Source organism: Lepisosteus platostomus, chromosome 15 (genome assembly GCF_059453375.1).
Source record: "Lepisosteus platostomus isolate fLepPlt1 chromosome 15, fLepPlt1.hap1, whole genome shotgun sequence".
Taxonomy (NCBI): Eukaryota; Metazoa; Chordata; class Actinopteri; order Semionotiformes; family Lepisosteidae; genus Lepisosteus; species Lepisosteus platostomus.
Window position 1 is genome coordinate 17,141,116 of NC_142625.1, and position 23,588 is coordinate 17,164,703.

The 23,588-nt window shown below is 37.2% G+C and overlaps 1 protein-coding gene across 1 annotated transcript; it reads right to left on the reverse strand.

Moving 5' to 3' along the window:
- Positions 1–224: 224 nt before the first annotated feature.
- cbln4 (cerebellin 4 precursor) lies at positions 225–15,822 on the reverse strand. The gene is made up of 3 exons (XM_088608046.1): positions 14,659–15,822; positions 8,159–8,275; positions 225–3,851 (listed from the first exon to the last, which is right to left on the reverse strand). Exons 1-3 carry the CDS (start codon positions 14,953–14,955, stop codon positions 3,654–3,656), a joined length of 612 nt encoding a protein of 203 aa, XP_088464172.1. The 5' UTR covers positions 14,956–15,822; the 3' UTR covers positions 225–3,653.
- Between the last annotated feature and the right edge of the window lie 7,766 nt (positions 15,823–23,588).

The following is a 23,588-nucleotide window of genomic DNA, read 5'->3' on the forward strand; positions in this document are numbered from 1 at the left end:
CAACAAAAATAGTACGAAAACATAATTTTGAGAAGTTATGATTGTGTGATGGAGGGGCTGTGTCGTTGCACAAGAACTTCATGTTTCCAACAGTTCAGCAGAGCAATAAGTTCCAGTTAATAAATCAGCCCAATCTACTGTGAAATCCTAATTACAAGGTTATGATGTTTTCAGCAATTCACTCAAGTGTCCTGTTAATTATCCCAAGCATTATTCCAGCAGTCAGCCCACAAAAATCTTTTATATTTCCTCATTTATTTTAGTTACTTACAGTAGATTTATCATCATTGTGGATAATTCCTCAGTCAATTAGCTGTTGTAGCTTTTTCCATAGCAAAGTTAGTTGAAAGCAACATCTTCTCATGTACAGTACAGTAGGCAACAGAATGGCATCGTGGTCAAAAATACAATCCAGTGACACACTAAACTTGCAAGACGTTAGAAAATTGGAGCAAAAATAATCCTGGATTCGGAAAAATATGATTGATGAAGCTTTCTTCTAGTACTGCCTTTATAATTCAAACCAATTCACAGTCTTTCTCACAGGACTTGTTGTCCAGATTCTTTCTTTAAGAGGATTGCTCTATTGCTCCAGCGTTACATGTAAAAACTGCAAGAGAAAGCATGCAGTGTATTCTGAAACAACCTTTTGTAAAACTCAAACTGAGGACTCTCTGAACTAAGCATTTCTCTCTCTCTTTTCTCAGTTCCTGTTAGTTAATTGACTTCATTGAAATTCCAAAGTTAATTTCACAATTCACTTTGTGTCAAATCTGTCACACACATCCTCTTGAACAAGCAAAAATTGATACAGCACAACTGCCTCAATAATTGCCAATGGAACTCTATTTGTTAATAGAAAAGTTGTTAGTTTTGTGACACAGTGGAGCCTGTCTGAGACTCTTAGAGTGCAAGGTAGGACTTTTCCCCTTTACAGCTCATTAGCCCATCATAGTGTACACACAAAGAAGCACCCATGCACAATTTATAGATCCCAGTTATCCTAGTTAGCATGTCTTTGGATAACAAGAGTGGGGAAAACCAGAGCACATAGGAAAAACTCCTATGAATACAGGGAATATTCATGCAATCTCCTCACAAAAAGCACCCAAACTTAACAAAAGAAAAATGAAACATACTATAATAGTAACACTTGTGTGTACCTGTTCTAATCAGTATACCCATTTGCAAATTGCTTGCATGTTTTTTTTAGCTTCCTTTTTAACATTAAAGGAGGCTACGAAAATGTTATGTATGAAAGACTATTCTGCTAACTACTGTACAAAATGAGCTCTGTGAATTTCATCTAATTACTGTATAACAGGCAGTGTTTATAATCCATTGGTGACAGATTTTTAAATATTTTTTTCAAGGTGGGGAGCACAGAGAAGCACAAGCTCCAATTATGAACGTCTAGATCTATTCAGAATCAAGCAAGGAATGGATATTATGGTTGGTATTTTTACTAAATAATTAATTGCAATAATAAATAGATGATTAAATGGTTTGGATACCACTTAAAATTAGGATGGGACTTAAAAATGGCCATCACAATGAATTATACAGCAGGCATAAATATTAACTAGTTCTTCATCCTGAAATGCTACAGGAATAAGAAATCATAAGATAGCACTGTAGCTTTGTGATTGGATTAACAGCAAATTAATACTCATACCAAACGTGTAGATATAGGCTAATGTACTGTGCTATAAAATTAGTTACCTGTCTGATCAGTGACTTATAATTGTTTGCTAATTGCTGGAACTGAAACAAATTAACTGTAATCAGTTTATGTCATGTCCAATGCTCTATATAATACTGATTTATTATCTTTGGACGATATCATTTTCAGGACACAAAATGAAATGAAAATGATGTCGGTGCATCTCTAGACTGTTCTGGTCATCAGAAGGAAAAGTGTTGAATTAGCTTATTAGCTACAGTGATGGAGTCCTTGAAGATTGAAGAAGCAGAAGGTTGCCTGCATAAAAGGCATAGTATGAAGGGCAACTTTTAAGGGAACGAAAGGAATTTTCACTTTTAACCATTGAAAATGTGAGCGTTACTTTTAATAGGTCTACTGTAATGTTTATAATTGTGCCTAAGTGCACAAAATCAAATTAATAGCAGCAAAATGTTCAGGCTTTTGTTTTAGTATGAAATCCCTTAAAACTTAAAAATGTGTCATCCTGGTATGATGAATACCTAGCTAATTTTTCATATCCTTAGTCTTTTCCAGTATCTTATTTCACTCCAGTTAATTTGTCAATAGAAGCAAATATTAAGTGTATATTAGAGCCTCCAGCTGTGCCTTCAAATAGAAAATCCATACTTTGAAGCATTAGTGTGCTGCAACCTTGCGATTAAAACCTCACAAGAATGTTCTATACCAGTAATTTCATAAAAGCCAAAGGGAATACAAACAAGAAAACCTTTTAACAGACAAAATAATAAATAAATGACAAAATTAAAGTCACTGTAGTCTTCAATATACCTATGAAAAACGATTTTAAAATATTTACAAAAAGAATAAATGGATGAATAAAAGAAACATTACAGATTTGTACACCATTCAGAGTGTCTTTCCTAAAGGAGGTGTGTGGACAACCTTTGGTTTTTGAAGTGGCATTTAAAAGCAATTTTTGAAAGCAAAGTTGCAAGGCACTACTGTGTTTGGATATGTTCTGTTTTGTGCTTGGTAATCTGTTGTTGACATGTTGTCTGTATGTCAAGGCTGTCTGTTTTAAAACAGCAGGGCTCTCAATAAAAGTAAACTACAGCACATCCCAGAATACTTCCAAACTCAAAACTTGGATTATGTGTTTCTTAACCACAAAAGGAAGATAATTTAACTAACCAATCTTGAACCTGTTTCTTATCAGGATATTCACAGTCGCATAATCTTGGCTCTTTGCTGCAATATTCTTTCTCTGAACTGTTTCTACACAGAGCTATACAGAAGAATGTTGCCCTGCAGACTACATTTCAAAGTATAAAACACTTCACACGGACTACCCAGAAATCAAGAGCATGTACGCTAGGAGGCTTAATTGAATTAACGGGCGATATATGTCTCCAAGCACTTCTGTGGTAATGTACCACCCATAACAATGAAGGTAAATCTATATTCCCAAAGGACAGAGAGAGAGAAATACAAGTTCAGAGAGAGCACCTGAAAATACCGTTTCCCGAAAATGTGTTTTTTAAACAGAATATTTTTAAAAAGATCAGATTGAAAGGATCTTTAATACACATGCGTGAAAACAAGTATTCTGGGCAGGCATCCCCTTGATAAACTGCAAAGAATGGAAGATTCTCTTATGCTGCACATGGAGATTGGCCAATATGAAGGCAAGGGTAAAATAGAAACAGATATCTACAGTATACAAGCAAATGATTGTTTTGGGGGGCATACCACTTTGGGCTGGAGCAGTGTTTGTCATGTCGCTAATTCAGATTCAGAGGGAAAATATTCCCCTCTGTTTTCTCCTCTTGCAGGTCATAAACAAAAGTCACAGCATAGAATCAAATATCATCCACTGGTGTAAATCCAAATTGATGCCGAAATTCGTCAGTTGCACAAAAATGATGACTTGACTGTAGGTTTACAAATGTAGTAGAGCAGTCCCATTTGGGGGATTTATTTGATATTTTTACAGGGGGAAAACGAGGAAGCCAGAGAAAGTGGAGTACTGCCATCCTCCCACTAGGTTCCCTTTCTCCAGTTTCAGATAGACTTTGTCTTCCTTGTCCAGGTATAGCAGCACTCCATTTGTGGCTGCCTCGCGGGTGACATCTTTATCGCCGGCGAAGGCTGAGATCACCGGCCGGCCATTCAGCATCAGGTTTACCTAGACAGCAGAAAAGACAACAAGGAGAAAGGTGGCAAAGGATTTTGGTGTTTGGCTAGTAGTAGAGATCTCTACTGTATGTACTCTTCAAAGATAAACATGCAATTAATTTAAGAGGTCTTCAACAAACAAACCTATTATTAGAAAATGGGGCTGCTTTTATAGAATGTGCTGCTAGAATCTTTGTCAGATACCTCTGAGCACGTAACTCACAAGGCCCAGAAAAGTACCCAACATACCAGCTATGTTAAAACTCCAGCCTTATCCGTGACATTAGCATTTAATCTTATATTAATCTACTGTCTAAATTAAATGTTTTATGCAGATAAGCCTCATTTTAACAGAAAAAAATGTATGCCTGTAGTTCTAAACAGCACTGATTACTAAAATAGTAGGGATCATTATGCAGTGGTAGATGTGACTTTGATGTTTAAAAGGCCACCACAAATATATTTCAGTAGCAGTGCATCTCAGGTACAATCCATTCTTCTTCAAAGATGGATAAGGGGTTTACCTGCATTAAACTTCCAATACTCAACAGTTACAATATTATGAATTTGCAGTACTTCTTCTTTATTCTCAGCAAGCAGGCTATTCAAAGTTTTAAATCAGTCTGCATACTGTCATCTCACTTTTTTTTTCATCTCACCACCACCTGCCTAACCAAACTCTTTGCAAATGACATAAAATATTTACAATTCTGTGTGTCATACTGGTGTCTTGATCTTTAGGGTGTCAAGCTTATCTCAAATCCTAATTATCCTTGCTTTCAATTACAGTTCAAGGCAGATTTGGCCACATTGGGCACACGTATTTTTAGAAAGTGGCCAGATCAGGCCTGCTCAACCTACAGCTCTTCTAATCATCGCTTCTGATCAGTTGTATAATTTAGTTACAACCAACATTTTAACCATTTAAATAACAATTAGTCAGTGTAACTGAGTATCTTAAAGCTATATAATATATGGTCTTCTAATTTATATATTCGAGTTAATTAATTTGTTGTAATCCTGTTAATCTCACTGTATAATTGTCTGTTTATACTTCAGTTTTTGAGCATTTTTTTCTTTACATATTCATTCAGAAATGCAATAAAATAGTGCAGTCTTCAGTCCTCATTTATGGGAACTAGGGTTATCGGAGATCATCATTTGATCAAACTGATTAAAATATTTTTTGCAGAACTCAACACAAGTTCCTAAAATACTTTTTTAGTATTTTTTAGTATAATCGTGCTTTTCCTGTGACATTTAGGCTGATGTTATAAATTTGTGGACATTACTGTATATCAAACTGTAAATAGAAAAGCTAACAGGTAAGATGCAATGCAACTACAGTATTTTCCAGTATGGCATTGTGTTGTAGATAGATTAGATTCAATCTCTCTGTAATCTGTTTTATGAAATGTTATATGAGCTACAGTACATCTTGACTTTTGTTGGTTTTGGGAATCCTAAACTGATCTGCAATGATCACCAAGGTTTGATATGATTGACCACTTCTTTAGTTTTGTCAAATATGTATTATTAAGTACAGATATTTTATTACTGAATGCATCATATTGTTTCAAGTATTAATGATTCACTTTTTGAAGGACACACACAACAAAATACCAAAAGAGCCTCTTTAGTTAGGTAGTGAACAGTACATTGGAGAGGCATTAAATGATTACAAAATATTCATCTGAAAAGATGGTTAAACACAATCTAATCATACTTGAAACAGAGTCAAGCATTTTTTACCTAACATGTACTAGCATAAAAATGAATCAATCATTCATTTTTATTGTTAGTTCTCTATATTTAGGATATTAAACATATTTGAAATTTCAGGCCATATATTACTATTCACACAAATCAAAGACATAAGATTGCCTATTGCTATAATGAATCTAGAGTAGAGTCAGTTTTTCTGATTAAACAGATTGAGCAATAAATCAGCTCTGAAAATTATTTATTTAAGAGAACATGAAAAGTATTTTAAAATGTCCACCTTCGCATTCCCACAAGAATACATTAATTTAAATGCATGTAAACAGTGAATAGAGAAAATTGGCAGCCACCCTTCTTAAGACAAGACTGGGAAACTTCAGCAAGCTGACCATCTGGCTCTATAATAACAAGGGAGATCTGAGACAGGATGGGGTTTGAAAAGTGAGAGACATTCATGAATCAATTAAGTGTCCCACTTTTGCTAAACATTATGTAATTACCATGTACAGCAAAAAAACAATAATGATCGGCTGTCCACTCTGTTGTGTCATGAACCAAGTAAATACCTGGCCAGGGATGCTGACTTGACCCAAAGGAGATGGTGCAAATTAGGAAAATAATTTACAGAAGATACATTAAACCTACAGTATAAGACATGCAAAACTAAAATTAATACACTTCCATTTCACAATCTGTGGTAATGATATGTTAATTCCTTTAAAGAGTCATGGCGTGAGAATGTTCCAAAACATTGCACATCCCATGACTCCTGAGAACTGTACACTATAAGCAAACCAGAAATTTTGCTCAGTTTGTTAAACTTTACGAAAGATGAATTGATGTATGTATTATAACAAGAAATAGGGCTGTATGTATTGCAGGCCACTGGTCTATGTACTGCAAAAGTCTATAGCAGACCTGAGCAATGTGTCAATTCAGGCAGCCTCAAGGGTATACAGGCAGGTGTTTGCAGATAAGATAACGCTACCAACAAGAAGTGCAATTCAGACCACAGGAGTCTACTAAACAAAGAGAAGATTGCAGGTTTCACAGTAGGTACTGTAATATGATTAATTTCATGGCAATGGACAAAGGTAACATGTTTACCTTCATGATACTTTGTCCAATTTTAGAGAGACTTGAAGGATCAAACATCTCTTTCCACTCTCTTATTTCACTAGTTTGCTTTTACTGTGTAAATAATGTACTAACATCATTTTACTAACTATCCTGCTATAGAATAATGGAAAATTACTAACTGCAGCTCAAGTGTGAGCCGGCTGCATGCCTGGAACATGAAGGCCAAGGCCAGCTCCAGGCAGCCTGACCAGAACTGAGAGCGCCCGATTGCCATGATTAACAAAATCTAGAAGTACATAATGTCTGCTTAAACACCAAACAAAGGAACCCAAGAATATTCTTACAGTTTATCACGTATCCAGGCTAGCAGCCTTGGCTTTACACCATATACTGTATGGCATGGAATTGTACTGGAACTGTTCTGGGTGGGTTTTCTGTTTGGGATTTTGTACAAAAAGCATCCTTTTGTATCAATAAGTTGAGTCAGTGCTTCATTGGCTTTGGCTCCCGAATGCATATGTAAAAAAGGTAATGCCTGCTTCATACAGACCCGGATTGTGTCTCCCTTGTTGGACACATTCAGTTAGCTAATGGGGACAGGGTCAGACCTAACCTAACCTGCATGACTCTGGGAGGTGGGAGGAAACCTCAGTGCTCAGCAAAACCAACCCACATGAGCAAAGGGAATATTTACAAACTCAACATACTGTAGGGGGTGCCCCGGCCCAGAACTGAACCCAGGACACGAGAACTGGGAGAAAGCAGCACTAACTGCAACATCACCATGACTCCCATTGTCCATATACTTTAAAACCCAGGGTCTTTGAGTTAGAATAAAATATATCAGAAATATACTGTATGATTCATGTGTGCAAAATCTGAGAAAATGTACGTAAAATATTATGCATATTAAATACTTTCTATACTGTGTAATCTAATATATTTTCTGGTACATGAATACACATACACAGCACTCTCCATACATTATTTTTAAAACAACATTTGTTTTTGAATAGAAAATGTGTTTAGATAAGGTGCAAAGAATAGAATCATAAATATATATAAATGAATATATTCTTCATACAGTATATTATGTTTATGACTTGTCTTTACACTCACACATAAGACTATAAAAACAAGTCATAAACACCGTCTTGCTATTAAAGCAGAATCTGCACCACAGTAAGATTTTTTTGTTTTGGAATATTTCAGCATGGAAAAATATGTCTTGTTGTCTGCTGCTGCACTACACAGTATGTTTGACAACACTTCACAGATACAATGTATTTTGAAAATCCAGGGAAATAAACAGTGTAAATATGAGTATATTGATTTACAACATAAATATTGGTAACAATGTTTAAGAAAGGTAAATTGATAAATACAAGTTCAGTACAATCAAAGAGAGCATTGCTCAATTATTCCTTAGTTTGATTTATAGCAGAATACAGGAACTTAGAAAACGACCTTTGGATCATTAACATTAAAAAATACATTCAGAAACACAGAACCTACCTGGATGGTCTGACTCTGGTACACTTTGATCACATGGAAGTTAAAACTGTAGATCCCTTTTCGGGGCGACACGAAAACAGATTCCAGGGTGAAATAATTGCCCACATTCACAAGGATCTGCAAAGCAAAAAGATGGTATTAGAGCCAGAGTCACCACGATCCTGCCAACTAGAGAAAACACAGCAACAGGGTACAGTGGGTGTGAAGAATGAAAAACACTGTACAATATACTGGTACACAACCATTCAAGAAGAAAATACAGATTATTTGTAGTAGAAAGGATAGTGTTTCATACGGGGGTAGGTAAACATAGACCAAATTAACCTGGAAATGCTAACATTCTTTTTTTCTATCTACAGCTTTGTTTTCATTTTTCTTAAATTTTTGTTGATGCCAAACCCTTAGTTGTACCACAGGCTATCTATAAATAGAGCCAGGAAAATATATTATGGGTATTTGAGGAGTTTTCAATTGGTATTTTGTGCTGGGAATAATGGAGGTACTTATTTCAAGGAGAATTCATATACAGTACAGTATGTGAACAAACTATTTTTTGTGATTTCTACAGTGTCTGTATGCCAGGGCAGGTTATAGAAAGGAAAATACGTTAAAGACATTAAAACTGTTGAATAATTATAAGAGTTTAAACTGGTCATACAGTAGGCTTGAAGCTCCCAGACAGTAATGCTTTTTATTTATTTGTTAAGGGAATGTGCTAAGATTGTTCTAGCAGTGTAAACCCCACAAATGACACATTTGATGGCCCCGGTGTTGGGAAGAATGACATTCTTCTGACATGACTTCTCAGCAAGTTGTGAATCTTTTCATTTATGTTTATTCTGTTTAAATTAAGGCTTTAGAATGTTAATTTCAGCGCAAGTGCGTCTTAGAATGCCAAATAATACAAGGAATAAAATCAATAATAGAAAAGAATGTAATAATGTACATATGCAACTGGTAAGTACTGATTTATTTGATTTTAAACTCATTTGTAACATAACACATCATTTTCTTTTCTGTGGTTCAGAAGCCGAGATGTGCTGTTCTTCCTCCAGTTCCAAAATTTGAATTCGTGTTTGAAATTGTTTAAAGGTCCATGTATTATTGAAATGATGAGCTACTGACTAAAACCTGCACCTGGAAGATTCTACATCAACAACAAAAGAACTAAACTGAAGTCGGTTATAATCAATCACCGAAATACTGAAACACCCTACCAAATAAAATGTTGGGCCTTGCAACAAGTAGCAAAAAGTGCTTGAGCGGGGAGTAACGAAAACCACAATGTTCTAAAAATACTGCATTCCAATCCTATCTGCCAGCAGCCATATCACTCTGCAACTCACAACTGGCAGCCCACTGAAGCTCAGCAAGTGTGAGCCTGGTCAGTACCTGGATGGGAGACCTTCTGGGAAAAACTAAGTTGCTGCTGGAAGAGCTGTTAGTGAGGCCAGCAGAGGGAGCTCACCCTGTGGTCCACGTGGGTCCTAATGCCCCAGTATAGTGACGGGGACACTATACTGTAAAGAGGCACCGTAATTCAGATGAGACGTAAAACCGAGGTCCTGACTCTCTGTGGTCATTAAAAATCCCAGGTTTTTTTTTTAAAAGAGTAGGGGTGTAACCCCGGCGTCCTGGCAAAATTTCCCATTGGCCCTTACCAATCATGGCCTCCTAATAATCCCCATCTATGAATTGGCTTCATTACTCTGCTCTCCTCGCCACTGATAGCTGATGTGTGGTGAGCATTCTTGGGCACTATGGCTGCCATCGCATCATCCAGGTGGATGCTGCACATTGGTGGTGGTGGAGGGGAGTCCCCATTACCTGTAAAGTGCTTTGAGGTGAGTGTCCAGAAAGCAAGTATTATTATCATCTCTATCTTCTAGCTGCATTGCACTAAGCTGAGGTGGTAAGTGAGGGTTCGCAAGGGATCAGCCAGTTTTCAGTCTTTGCATTGTCAAAACCCCAGAAGTTAATAGAGATCTGGCTCAGGCACCTCAAGCCTGCTTCCTGTTGTCTACTATTGAGAGAGCTTGTACATTTGTCTGGGGAGTTCTGCTTTTTAAGCCAGTGAGTATAAATTAGATCGCACCAGATCTTGGAAGCTGAGCAAGTCCAGGCCTGACCTGTACTGGGATGCAAGACTGATTTTTACTGCAATTGATGATTGTGGACCAATAGTTGGAGCTCTTTCCTTAAGATTAAAATGTGAACATCCATACCCCAATATGGGGACCAGATGTTGTGGTAGTACTGTAGGTGCTGTAATTAAGATGAGATGCTTAACTAAGGTTATGGCTACTTTGTCATGAAAGATTTCAGTGTGAGGGCAGGGGTGATAATCTTAGTATCCTGGCTAAATTTCTCTTTGGGTTTGTACAATCTCACCTTTTTAAAGCCCCCTTAGGTTAATTAAAGTAAATTCTCATATCTTTCCTGGATCGGCTGTATAACGGGCCTGCTGGCGCATGATACCTACAGGGTGCTTCCAAAGACTCTATCACAGCATCATCTCTGGAACATTATCTGTCTCCATTACATGCTGCAATCCATGCTACACACTTACATTTGTCAATTTAAATAATAAATGTTTCCTAGGTATTAATGGGAAATTGGCTTCAGCTGAATTGCAGATTAAAAAGTCAATCCCTGACAAGAATGAAATTTTCTCATACTTGGCAATTGAAATTGAATATACAGTACCCCTTATAAGAATGGGTAACCTTACTCTTTAGTAACTTACACCTCTGCCTCCAATCTGCTGTGACATCATTATTCACTTTTAACAGTACGTTCAGAATATCAATCCTTACAGATAGCTCTCATGGAATAGATCCCTCTGGGAAATAATTAGCTGTTTTTTTATCCTCTTGTCAGTGGCAAGCTGATTTCTCTTGGTATGTAGAGTTGTGTGGAATGCAGTTTTCTTTTGAAAGAAGCCAATAGACAACATGAGTAATAACTGGAATTAGATTTCCCTGGTGATACCAGACCTCATCTTTTCTTTCTAAATCTCGCTTCTTTGATCAATCATTCGTTTGCACCCCATTTGATCACTCTTTTGTATTTTTCTTCTTTCTAAAAAGCTGATTTTAATTGTGACTTTGGAGTGAAAGGAGTTTTAAACCCATTGCTACGATTTTAGATTAGGCAAGGCCGTTTAGATCAGATTTGGTGCTACAGCTGATGACTGGCATCTTGGTTTTGACACAAAACACTTTCCTATTTAATTTTGAAAGTGCCCGTCTGGCAGTGCACTGCATGCACTCATCTGAGGACATTCAGAGGCACAATGAATTAAACATGCTGACCTAAATTTAGCAACAAGTGCGCAGCATTACTGAATGCAAATGCTCTTCATTTAAACCAAACTGGATTTTTGTTTGCCTATCTTAACAAAAAAAAATGGTAAAATTTCTAACGCAATCATATTAGAAAAAAGTTGTTTCTTCCTATTTAGTTAAGCATCCCAGTTTTGAATTCTCAGTTATGCAGCATTTTGTAAAAATAATCATGTTTATTCAGAAGCTTCAGAAGGTTAAAGCAAAAGAACCATTATTTACATTAGGGCATACTGTATATCAATGTGTAACATAACCTGAAAAAATAGTCAAATGAACAGATGAACCAAATAAGGCACCAGGAAATGTGAGAAATGAAATTGGTTTTCTTTATGTTTTAAACTTACATTTTTATTACTAAGTTTTTTTTAGCTATTTCAAAGACTCCATCACCAAAACCTACATAAAATAAGTATTTAATGGTATAATATACAGTACATGTTCTACAAGTTTATTTTCTATAACAGATTATTTTTCCTTATTAGTATACATGACATACTGTAGTATAATAAAATCCAGTAAAAACAATAGTGCAAAAATAATAATTGATGCACTATTAAGATCGAGGAATCTTATTGTCAATATTTAATCGGCTAACTACGGTTTACTCTGCAATACAATCATGACATGTCAGTGTCTGTTGTCTTTCACTGCGCTGACGCAGGTCTCCTTTCATATACAGTACAGTACTTGCCGTTCTACCGTTTTAATAGACAAATAAGAATTAAAATGACTAGTTAAAAAATTATCTTGCATTTAACATTCATTTTCAGTGAGAAACAATAAAATATAACTTGTATAGGCTTGTAACTTGTATAATTAAATCGTTTTTTTTTTCTTATTTTGAGCTAATATGAGTAGGATTTGTTTTTTAATGGCAGAGCGTGCGGCGAGTGAAATGGCCTACAAATGGCTTATGTGCATCCATGAAAGTAAACCCAAAGATATTATACTCAGTTATTAACCGTACATTATGTAACGTTAAACTAACCATCAGCTACTGTATATTACAAAATCAAGTTTACAATATATACCTGTACGTATTATGAAATGATATAAAATGCTGTTGGCTTTGGGGCATTCAAAGTTGCTTAAACAGATTTAACACTCACCTTTTCTTTAAAGTATGCAGATACAGGTACATTAAGTATTAAAAAGGATTCTGTGACAGGTTAGGTTGTTTGTGATACAGTATTGGGGTGATACAGTCGAAACGCATTGGGGTTTCTTAACTGTTACGCTGAGCGTCAGGTCTGGGTGCTTGACTTAATGCGCCAAGGGAACACAGCGAGCGTGTCAGTCAAAAAATGCCCAGAGGAGCGCTACCGTGCCCAAGGTACTGTTTGCATAACGCAGTTAAGCATCGCAGACGTGCATAATTGAAAGGAAACATTACCACCACAAACTGCGGTTATTAGAAAGTCATGCATGGACCCGTAAAGTAGCAATATTCTGAATGTGAATTGGGACAACAGCATTACGAGAATCTAACACACTGAACCTTCATTTTTGTCCCCGTTCTTGCTCTCTACCAATGTACGAAATCACCACTTCTTAAAGCCATCAATAGGTTCAACAGCCCTTTCTATATCGAACAGAGTCCATACTACATCATATCATTAACGAAACCTTTTCATAACTTCAATAGTACAGAATACGTCAATTCGTACTGTGCATACTGTAACTGGTTTTGAAGAGGCTTACTGTACGTCTACGTTTTAAAACAACACCTTTAGCTCACACAAAGTTAGTCTATAGTGAAAAGAAACTGAATAGGAATAAAGACTGGGCTGTAGTTTAGGTAATGAATCTGGTAATTACAAAGGGCCTAGATCGCACCTCGCCTGTATACATACTGTATGAAGTATTTTTTTTCTTTAATAACGCATAGGGAATATACAGATTTCGAACATTAGCAGGTATACATTCTATACATGTACAAAAAAGCTAAAGAAAATAAGTTATATAATTCTGACTACTGGAAAATGCCAAATGTAACGAGCGCATCGTTACATATTTCCATATTGACAGAAAAAAGAACACTGACATGTACTGTATAACTGAAACATAAACGTAAACAAACTGAAGTTATTAGAAACGAACAGACAAGCACAACTCATTACTATCTTAACATTAGTCGATTGCTTTTGCTTTTCACGATTTCTGTTTCTGTGCGTAAAAAAAGACATTTTCCATGGGTAACATTAATGAGCATTACGTTAATGTGACGCAAAATTAGTGCATCAATTAATTTAACACAAGCACGCATAGCTGCAAGTACCGTAATTATACATTTATTGGACATAACATGAGAGACTGCATTCTCTGGTTTGCTTATCATCAGAAACGTACTGTATGTCTACTAGCGGATAAAGGAGTGTCGGTGAGACAGGTGAGACCACAAACATGCACAGAAGTTAATCTTTCATCTCTGCTTTGTTTTTGATGTAGTCTCTATTTCGGCTCGCTTCGTTTTCCCGCTCCATTTAGGCTCCATGTTCTACATGGTCCATAAAATGCGCACTAACATTTATTTAGTCCTGCGGGAATGTGCTATCTGATGGAATCCCTCGAAATGCAAGTCATTTATATCAGAGCGTGACGATGTTCTACAAACTTCGCCTGTTCTCACCAACATTTATTCCAGCAATCAGTATACTGTAGATACAAAACGATTATCTATTTATTATCACACTGCGGTCTAATCTATTCAACAGTTGCGCGTTTTCCACGAAATAATTCCAGCTGCCTGGAAAGTCTTATTTATTAGCCAGAGATTAATAAAAATGAGTATCATTTCAGTTATGTTATATCCGTATGATACACAAACTACGGAATTGAAAAAATAAACAATTTGTGTTACAAAAAGCCTGTTCAGTCAAATTAGTACAAAGTGCGCACGGGTTCTCCATTAATAAAGGAAGAAAAAATAGCCAGTGTTGTTTGGTCCAAAGCATGACAATAGAATACGTCTACAGTATGTTCTGATATTCTAAAGATAGTGGAGCCTAATGGTTAAAAAAAGCCCCAAGAGATTTAACTTTTTTCTCCCAGACAACTTCAGGGATCAGGTTTAAAAATGAAAGCAAGGGAAACTGTCTATTGCCTCATGCAGGCAGTCCCATTAATTCCCTTCAGACTTCCAATGTGCCTTACCTGATCGAAGTAGATGATTCTAGTTTTATTGCTCATTTCTGAGGGTTCGTGGTTGGTGCTTCTCACCGCTGAAAATGCCACCTTGGAGTTCGCTGCGCGCACCGAGATCCCGAGCGGGGATGAGGAGCCCTTGGAATCTGTAGCCGGATTAGAGTCACAAACCACAAGGCACTTGCCCTCCAGGACGATGGGCTCCGTGTCATTCTGAGCCACGACAAGCTCGATGTACAGAGAAAACCCGATTAGAAGAACCACGACCGTGAACATAGCCTTGCTCAGTAGCATTATCAAAACCATTGTAAGCGATCCCCGCTACTGGTTTCCAAGTCTTGTTCCTTTTGTTTTTCCGGTACTCCAGCTGAAAGCCACTAGTCCCGTTTCTTATTAGATTTGATGCTAGAAAAATGAAGGGAGCCAAATTAGCAATCTCTTTGCGACATCGAGAATCTCAAAGGTGAATTATTGATGCTCTAGATCGAGAAATAACAAAACATTTGACGTTGCCATGATTTCCCCACGTCTCTACCTCCCTTTTCTTTCCAGATCAGATTATTTCGACCGTGCCTGTTCCAGCCTGGGTGTAATCTGGATGTAATGCGATATTGACTGCAGGGGTTACAGACTGGTAGCTCTTTTCCAGTCTGCCAGGCAGAGAGCTACACTGTGTCTGATTTCATTGCCGGGACTACTGCACATTGAGATTCGCTAGCTGCTATTCCCCGTGGTGTCATGTCACGAAGCCGTTCAATTTACCTGAACTCATATTAATGAACCCATTCTTTAATTCATTTAAAACTCTGTATCAAGAGGTGCCAAATGCACCCCTCTCGTCTCTGGTTAGTTCTTAATCGCCGTTTCCTTCACACAAGCGCAAATGCACTGATTGAACACCATTTAATAATCTTCAATATCCCATTGTGTAAAATTAATCTCTTGAGAAATATCGGATTAGAATATATTTTCTATGTACTGTAAAACAACGCGAAGAGAACTCCAAGATCGATGGCGTATCGAATAAAATAAATCTTTGCGCTCCGATCACACACTGTAACTGCTTTACTAGGCATCGCTATAGGTTCTGATTCTGCTTAATGTTATAAGGCTTTTGTAAGCAAGTTGCGTGGCAGCTTCGATCAATCAAACACATTACTGTATGTAAAGTGATGCTACGGCCCTGTTGCACATTGATGTTTAATAGTAATACTGTAGCTGGCGCGATAGAAAACTTCTGGTTATCTTTTTTTTGTCACGTAAACCTTTGTGAAGTACTGTATGAGTACAATCCTGAAGCAGAGAGGGGAGATTGCACTGACTATTGGATTCATGATTTCTCAGAGGAATTTACACCAGACCATTTCTCTTTATTTGCCCTTTAACCTATAATATCACTGAAACCAATCCCTATAGTCCAGGCCCGTGGTCTATAATTATAACAGACACAAGACTGGAACCAATATGTATAACTGGATGTATTTAAGAGAAAATAAAATCATTGTGGATTAATATCTATACCTTCTAATCAAATACTCATTGTTTATCGTTTAACACTGTAAATGACTCTGGAGTCAAAGGACTGAACTTTCTAATGTTAGATAAACATCATTCCTTTCTAGGGACGTTTGCCTGGAGCACAATTTGTGCGTGCAGAGGGAAGTAACGATGTTATTTTGAACATTTTTAATTCATGAAAAATCGCGATAAAATGGTAATTATTTCCATTTGTAAGTTGTAATAAAAGCAGAGCTGTACACTGAAGAGAAGTGCTGAATATTAGACTCAGACCTAAAAAGATATTAGAACGATGAGCTGCGTCAGCAGCACAATCTGAACACGGGAAGAATCACAGGTTATTTTCACGGAGAATGAAAAGCGAAGACTAACAACGTCTGGACTGGGGGTTCTTGGGTGTGTACAGGAGAGGGAGAAAGAGCAGAGACATACAGTAAGAGAAAGATTGGGGTGGAGCAAATGGAAAAGAGGAGAGGTTATTTAACTGTCCTGGGAACGCCATGCGTAAAAGGAGGACGTCTAGTTGGAGATGCGGGGAGGTGCGAAAGGGTGCAACATGAAAATAAACGGGGAGCTCATAAAGAGATTATTCGACCTGGGTTCATGTGGGGAAAAGCATGAACCCAGTTTAACAATGTGTTGGCTTGTAAGATTTGTCAAGCATAATGTAGGTATCATGGTTGAATCATTGTGAAGCGACATGGAGAGGTCAGTGTGAACGTTATCACGAATTAAGGTGGTGGTAGGTCGAGGGTAATATGCTGTGTAGACCGTATTGGCTGCAGAGATCAGTGATCCTTACTACTCTGACACGTTCCCTGGAATTACCAGCAAGTGGACACTTTAAGGGGTTTATATGAGATTAACAAGAAAACCATGTCCAACACACTGAACATAGTCATAGGCAGAATAAGAATAAATTCAGCAATAATAGGGGAATAAACCAACATATTTCCCCCTATAAGAGATGATTTACAGTTCACTTGTATATGTTCTATTATCACTATGAATCATATTGTATACATGCGGTTTATTATATATGCAAATGCAAAATAATAACCACAACATTGTCTATACGATCTACAGTAGCTTTTTAATGTCAATGATAGCCCTTCTTACAATTTGATTACTAAAACTTTATTATAAAAAATATAATAATATTTCAAATTAATATATTAATAAGCATGTCTTACCATTGAGTGTGATGCTAACCCTGGCTTTCCCTTGCTGAGTTCTCCAATATCAGGCTCTTTACACTTCAGGCAACCGGCAAGTTTTCAGTTATCAGGCTGTAGGAGGCACAAAGAATAGACTTAATGTGTGAAAATACCTGTTCACAGAGGTACAGTATGTTCATCTAAATGCTGAGAGCAGTGACTATGCCACTTTCTTCAAATGGTCAAATTTCACTGGCAGGGATTTCTAACAGGCAATGATAGAGATGCTGTGATCACTTTCAGTAGCCTACAGTGTGTTTCACAGATTCCAGAACTTTGAGTTCCAATTCAATTAGATCCATTTAAAATCCTCAACACCCATCCACAGAAACACTAATTAATCCATGTCTCTAGTTTCAGAGTTGTCTGGTTTAATCAGAAAAGAAAATATTCTGCTTAAATATTGGAGATTATGTAACTTGACAGAAAATGGCGATGCCAGTTCTTGCATGTACAGTGCAATTCAAACTCAGCAACATGGTTTGTGCAATTTTTTTCAAGTTCTTTAAGATGTTGGAAACAGCAGAAAGTTGAGATGTCAATGTCCCGAGGAAAAAAAAGGCAAGTTTTGCAAGAAATGCCTTCCACGTTTCGAAAAGACACAACATCTTGATCTAGAACCTGCGGATGGAGGTTTCATTTATTCATACAGTATGTGTGGTGACATCAGCGAGAAACATTAGTTTCATTGTGCAGTTTGGTGTAGTTTTGACCTTTTTCAGACAAAAAGATCTACAGTAGATTGCATTAATACAATTCACAAAGCATGTGAAAACCTTCCCACAGCTTAGCCAATGAACATTTCAGTGAAGCAGAATGTCCTTGCATACACTGTGTTACGCCATGCCCACGGAGGACTCATCATTCCACTTCACATTCCAGTACTGTTCCTAATTAGTCAGTTAACCTCAGCCTATTTAAGGCTGCTTCACACACATCTGCCTGCTCAGTGTTGGGTTTATTCTGTGACTCGATATTTGGATATTGGCTTCCTGACCCTGGTTTCAGTTTTGGCTTTCTACTGTTTGTTCTGGTTTTGACTTTCAGCTTCCTCACGGTTCAAAGCTCCACTTCTACTTTGGTACTTCTGCCCTGGTCCGACTACCTGCGGCTTACAGACATCAGCTTGCTCACTCGACAACATCTCTGGACGTTATGCATAGGGTCCACACTACTTTTCCGAAACGCACTGTCCATTTCCTGAAGCAGAGTTTGATACCACCTGTGCCTCAAGGCAGATTTAGCAACAAGAAATTCAAGATTTTCACCCCTGTAGGCATTACATTATTAAGATAGTAATTCAAAATCTTGATACAAAATTATTTTTAGATGGGAAAAATACAATGGAAGTTCACTATGGGGTGGCCAATGTCATGCACAATGATCTTTACAAATCCCTTCTGTTTTCTGAACATAGCAGGTACACCGTCAGTCATCACAGAAAATCTTTTAAGTCAATTCCTCTTTCCTCAGAATGATTAACAAAACTCTCAGCTATATCTTTCCCTGTAGTTGTGGCTTTTAGGCAGCACGCTCTTCTTGAATTCCTTCTGAGTCACAAGATCTTGCAAAAATAGATTTTAATGGCAATGCCTGTGTGTAGCAAAGCAGAGGTAGGAAACACGGGTGAATTCTCCGAGGGGGTCATCTCATTTAGAAGATCAACATTCTTCAGATTCTCACAAGGAAATCACTGAATTGGCAGCACCTGGAGACTCTAGGTCGCTGTAAAAGCAGTTCCAGGGGGCAGTCAGAGGTTGTCTTTTCATGGACCCTTACGGTTTAGTAAGACAGTAAATATTTAAAAAGACAATTTGGAAATAAAGGTTTTCGTTAAGCACTACAAATCAGAGAAGATTTATAGCAGGATAAACTTGCTAGCAGCCTTGGTCGTTTTCCAGGTCTGGACACCGGTAAATAAGAAGACAGTTAATGAGCGTATCTGGCCAACTGAAATTGACCGAGAGAGGTTATTGCCACTGCTATCCGGGGAAGACACAATTACAGTTCATGTGGAGACCCCCTGCACTGCTATCAAAAAGAGGGACCTTTTCACACAATGTTTGTTGACATTGTTGGCCATTTCACTTACGCATTTCTCCACAGATGTAATAGAATGCAGGTAAGTCTTTTACCACTCAAGATCGTGTCTTTGTTGGGCAAACATCAAACAAAAATTTTGAACAACTAAGAAAAGACTCTTGTATATTCCCCATCTGTACAAGGCTTTCCATGTTTCGCAATACGTAGTGCAATTTTTATAATTTGCTTCTGTGGTTGATTTTTACTTAAACAGAAATAATTGAAGACACCTCTTTTTGTTATTTTCACACCACTATTATCAATTTGATAGCCTCAGCCTTGTCCACCATATCCTTGAAGTGTTTGTGTTGTTTCTGAAAATGTACAGTAATTGGACACTTGATGTGTGACAAACAACGTCCTCACAACATAGATCACAAACAGCATGGTCTTGATGTTGAACAAATCCATATTCCTCTCTCCAAAATTGTTGAAATGACCGAACATCTAACCTTGCTTTTTTTTAGCAACTGCCATTTTGTCCAAAATGTTGACTTGACACTTAATTTGTGAAAAATATTATAAAATATTATGAGTCAGGGTGGAGTCGCCACATTCAGAGAAGTGCATTTTCACATTCTCACAAAGTCAGTGATTTGCTTGCATCTGGAATCACCAGATCCCCATAAAGGCAGTGCCTGAGCAGTCAGATGTTGTCTTGTAAGACATTATCGTTATCAAGGTTTCTAGGAACAGTGAGCACTAAGAATGAGAAAAACAAAACGTTTAGGGAGAGTTTGTTACAGTACCTACAGTACATACTTCATTAGAGTATACACTAGGTTATGACTGGATATTATTGGTAGAGGTCTCAGGCACTTTCCATGTTGGGACGCTGGTAAAGAAGAAGGTTAATGAGCATAACCGGCCAAACAAAATCAAATGGGTTGAGGGTATAACCGCTGCCACAGAGAGAAAGATAGGCTTTTGGTTTCAGGTTTTCATGTGCTAGACATGCTGTCATGTATCAACTAAAGGGGATCTTCTTATGACACACCAGCCAAAAAAGTTTTAGGATCCTATGCGAAGTTGAGAGACAGTCAAACAGGTTGAGGTAGAAGGGAAGCCAGGTTCTATGATCTGAAACATCAGGCAAAGTCGTAGTCGAAAACAATATCCGAAAGTCCCAAACCAAAGAGGTAGCAGAAGGAGAGAAAGCGAGATTACGAAGGCGAGGTAGGAGCTCTCAAGAGGAGAAACTAATACTGGGCACAAAGCAGTGTGAAGTGAGGGTTTAAGTATGCGGTGAACTGGTGATGAGATCATGAAGAACAGCAGGAGATGATTAGTTAACTTTTGTGGCGACGTTTGGTGTCATTTGGAAACCCCTGAAGCTGGTTAACTTGTTTACAGGTAGAGCTCCGATGAGTGGTGGCCGTGGCAGATATTTCACATCTACCCTATAATCTATTGCTATAAAAACGTCAGCTGTCCATAACTGAAGGGTTAAGGGTATAATTCCAGCTTTGGTCAAGATTTAGGTTTTGTTAGTGTAATGTACTGTAACAAATCTACAGTTAGAGATTAGTTATCATCACATGTATGTCATTTTATTAATGTAGTCACTTTATTACAGTACATTAATATATTCTATTTATAAAACATTAATAAAGGCATTTGCAACCCTTAAGTGTTTTGGGTTTTTTTTTAAGATAGAAAAACCTGACATTATAAAGTCAAACAGGAATTCCAATGCGACCCGTAAGAACAGCTGCCTTTATATTTCCAACTAATAATCGTCAGGAATAGATTTACAAGAATGTCTATCGGGATCATCGTTATTTGACTCTTCAAACCTTGTTATATTGCTCCGAAAATCAAGAGAAAAATACATATTCCTGAAAGAAAATAAATGTTAATGATCCCTGGTTTTGAGACCCAAAGGCTAGCCTGGGAGATGAGTAACAAATCCGATTGCAGTTAGCCATGTTAAAAACTATCACACTTCTCCACATCAGTGATGTGGAAAAAGAGCAACATACAGTATTCACTTTTCACTGTCGCAGACTTGTTGTTTGGGCACAGCAAATACATGACAAGCAAAATGTTTAATATTACCAATATATAAAGGGTGTTAGTCATATTTGTTTTTTTAGTTACTAATATGTAAAACTTTTCTACATGAAACACAATAAAAATAACAATAAAACCCAATAAATAATAGTACAATAAAAACAGCAGCTAATGGTACTTAATTATATTAATATGTTCCATCTTGTCATTTACTTGTTATTCCTAAGACATCAGTCACTGCATTTTTCAGGATGGATTTTGTAAAATAAGCAAAGGTAGCTTTGAAGAGGAACATTGAGAAATAAAAAAAATGTTACTTTCCTACTTGATTTTCTTAAAGATTCTGGGATGAAAGGAGTCAAGAGATACTGTATATAAATATAGCACTTTGTTTACAAAAGAAATAACAGGCACAGCTGAAATTCCAACAAGCATTATTTTGCCTTTAACTGGGTTGATATACAGTAGTACAGTGCATCTGTACTGTACAACTGTACTGTACTGAAGGGGTTTGAAACACATAGGTACAATTATATTATTCCCTTAGCCCATTAGCAGCTTTGTGAAAGGGAAAAGGATCTTTTATCCAACTTTTGTGAAAAGGGAAACATCCCAAAACATCCTTTTCCAGGGAAGTTGTGTGTGCATCACCCATTCCTCATTTTTCTTACTTTTGCAAATGGTGCTGTGCATTTCTTTGTGTTTCCCAGTTATCTTCTCTTTTTCCAACTTAAAGCTTTCCTTCCTTTGAAGGATAAATTAATTCTCAGATTAATGTGGTATAATACTGGGTGTTCTGCACTAGAAGGTCAATGTGAATAATTAAGTCTTGGAGCTTTTGTAAAGTGATAGGAGCATGAAATCGCAATTTCCTGTGATGCTGAGAAAAGTTCTGAAATATACCATTCACATGAGTACCGAGCTTGACATTTCAGTAGAAAACTACGACAGGTACCGTACAGCAGAAGACTTGCCTGAAGCACAATCCGGGCTCTCTGGGAACACTCTACAATGTAAGTAAAAAGTTACAGTCTTTTACATTCTTAGTTTAAAAAAAAACTAGATGACAGCATTATGCAGAATTGATGCATTGCTAAGAGGAATGAATACAATACATTTCTGAATATTGTTACTTTACAATCTCTTCTGCTGATCTAAGAGGCCAGCTAGACTAGACAATAAAATGACCTCCAACACAAGGGATATACCCCTGCACACTGCTGAAGAATAAAGCAAAAGAGTGGAACAACACAAGAGAATTAAGATGGGAAAATAAATCTTGGGTTTGAACTTGTAGGATAAATATACAAGGACAAATCAAAGTTTTTTATGTTTTCTTGGACAGGGTGATGGATCAATGGTGAAACCTGATACTTTTATATAGCTCTTTACATGAAATACACTGTAACGTAAATGTTGCTCTCTTTTATTTGCTCTGAGCACCATGTGACTGTGCAGATAAATCAGTAATTAAAATAAATAATCAAAACCCCCAACTTGTAAAGATTTTGCCATGGATATACCTCAGCAGTTGGTATAGTTAGAAGCATATGAGTTCTTTGCTCTCTGGCAAGGTGTTTCAGTACCCTAACATCCTTGTCACCAAGAAAAAAAAAAGATTGTTACAAAGTATTTGAGTAGCTGCCTTCTCTCTTTCTCTCTGCTCACCCAGATGCCACAAAATGAATGGGAACCTATCTCCCTATTCTAAAATGCATTCAAAAACCAGGAGAGGGTGTTTTAAATGGAGGGATTCTTTACACAGGAAATCAGAGATCCCTAAAAAAGCACAGAATAGCAGGCTCTCTTAACAAGGTTCAAATACTTAGCTCCAGTCTGATCTTTTCAGGTGATCTAGAAAAAGCAGCCCTCGCCTCCCCTCTTCTCTTGTCTTCCTTTTATCCCCTATATACTTGTCTCCCTGTTTTAAGTTCCTTGACTGTTGATTGACACTAAGTCATTCACCCAGAACTTAAATAAGGTAAATCAAGGTAAACTGTATGATTACTTTGATCCCTGAATCTAGGACCACTACTTCTCAGCAAACATCCTCTTGCTTTGAGACTGGAAATGTTGACACTGGCCAGGTGTTCCCATTGTATCTAGATT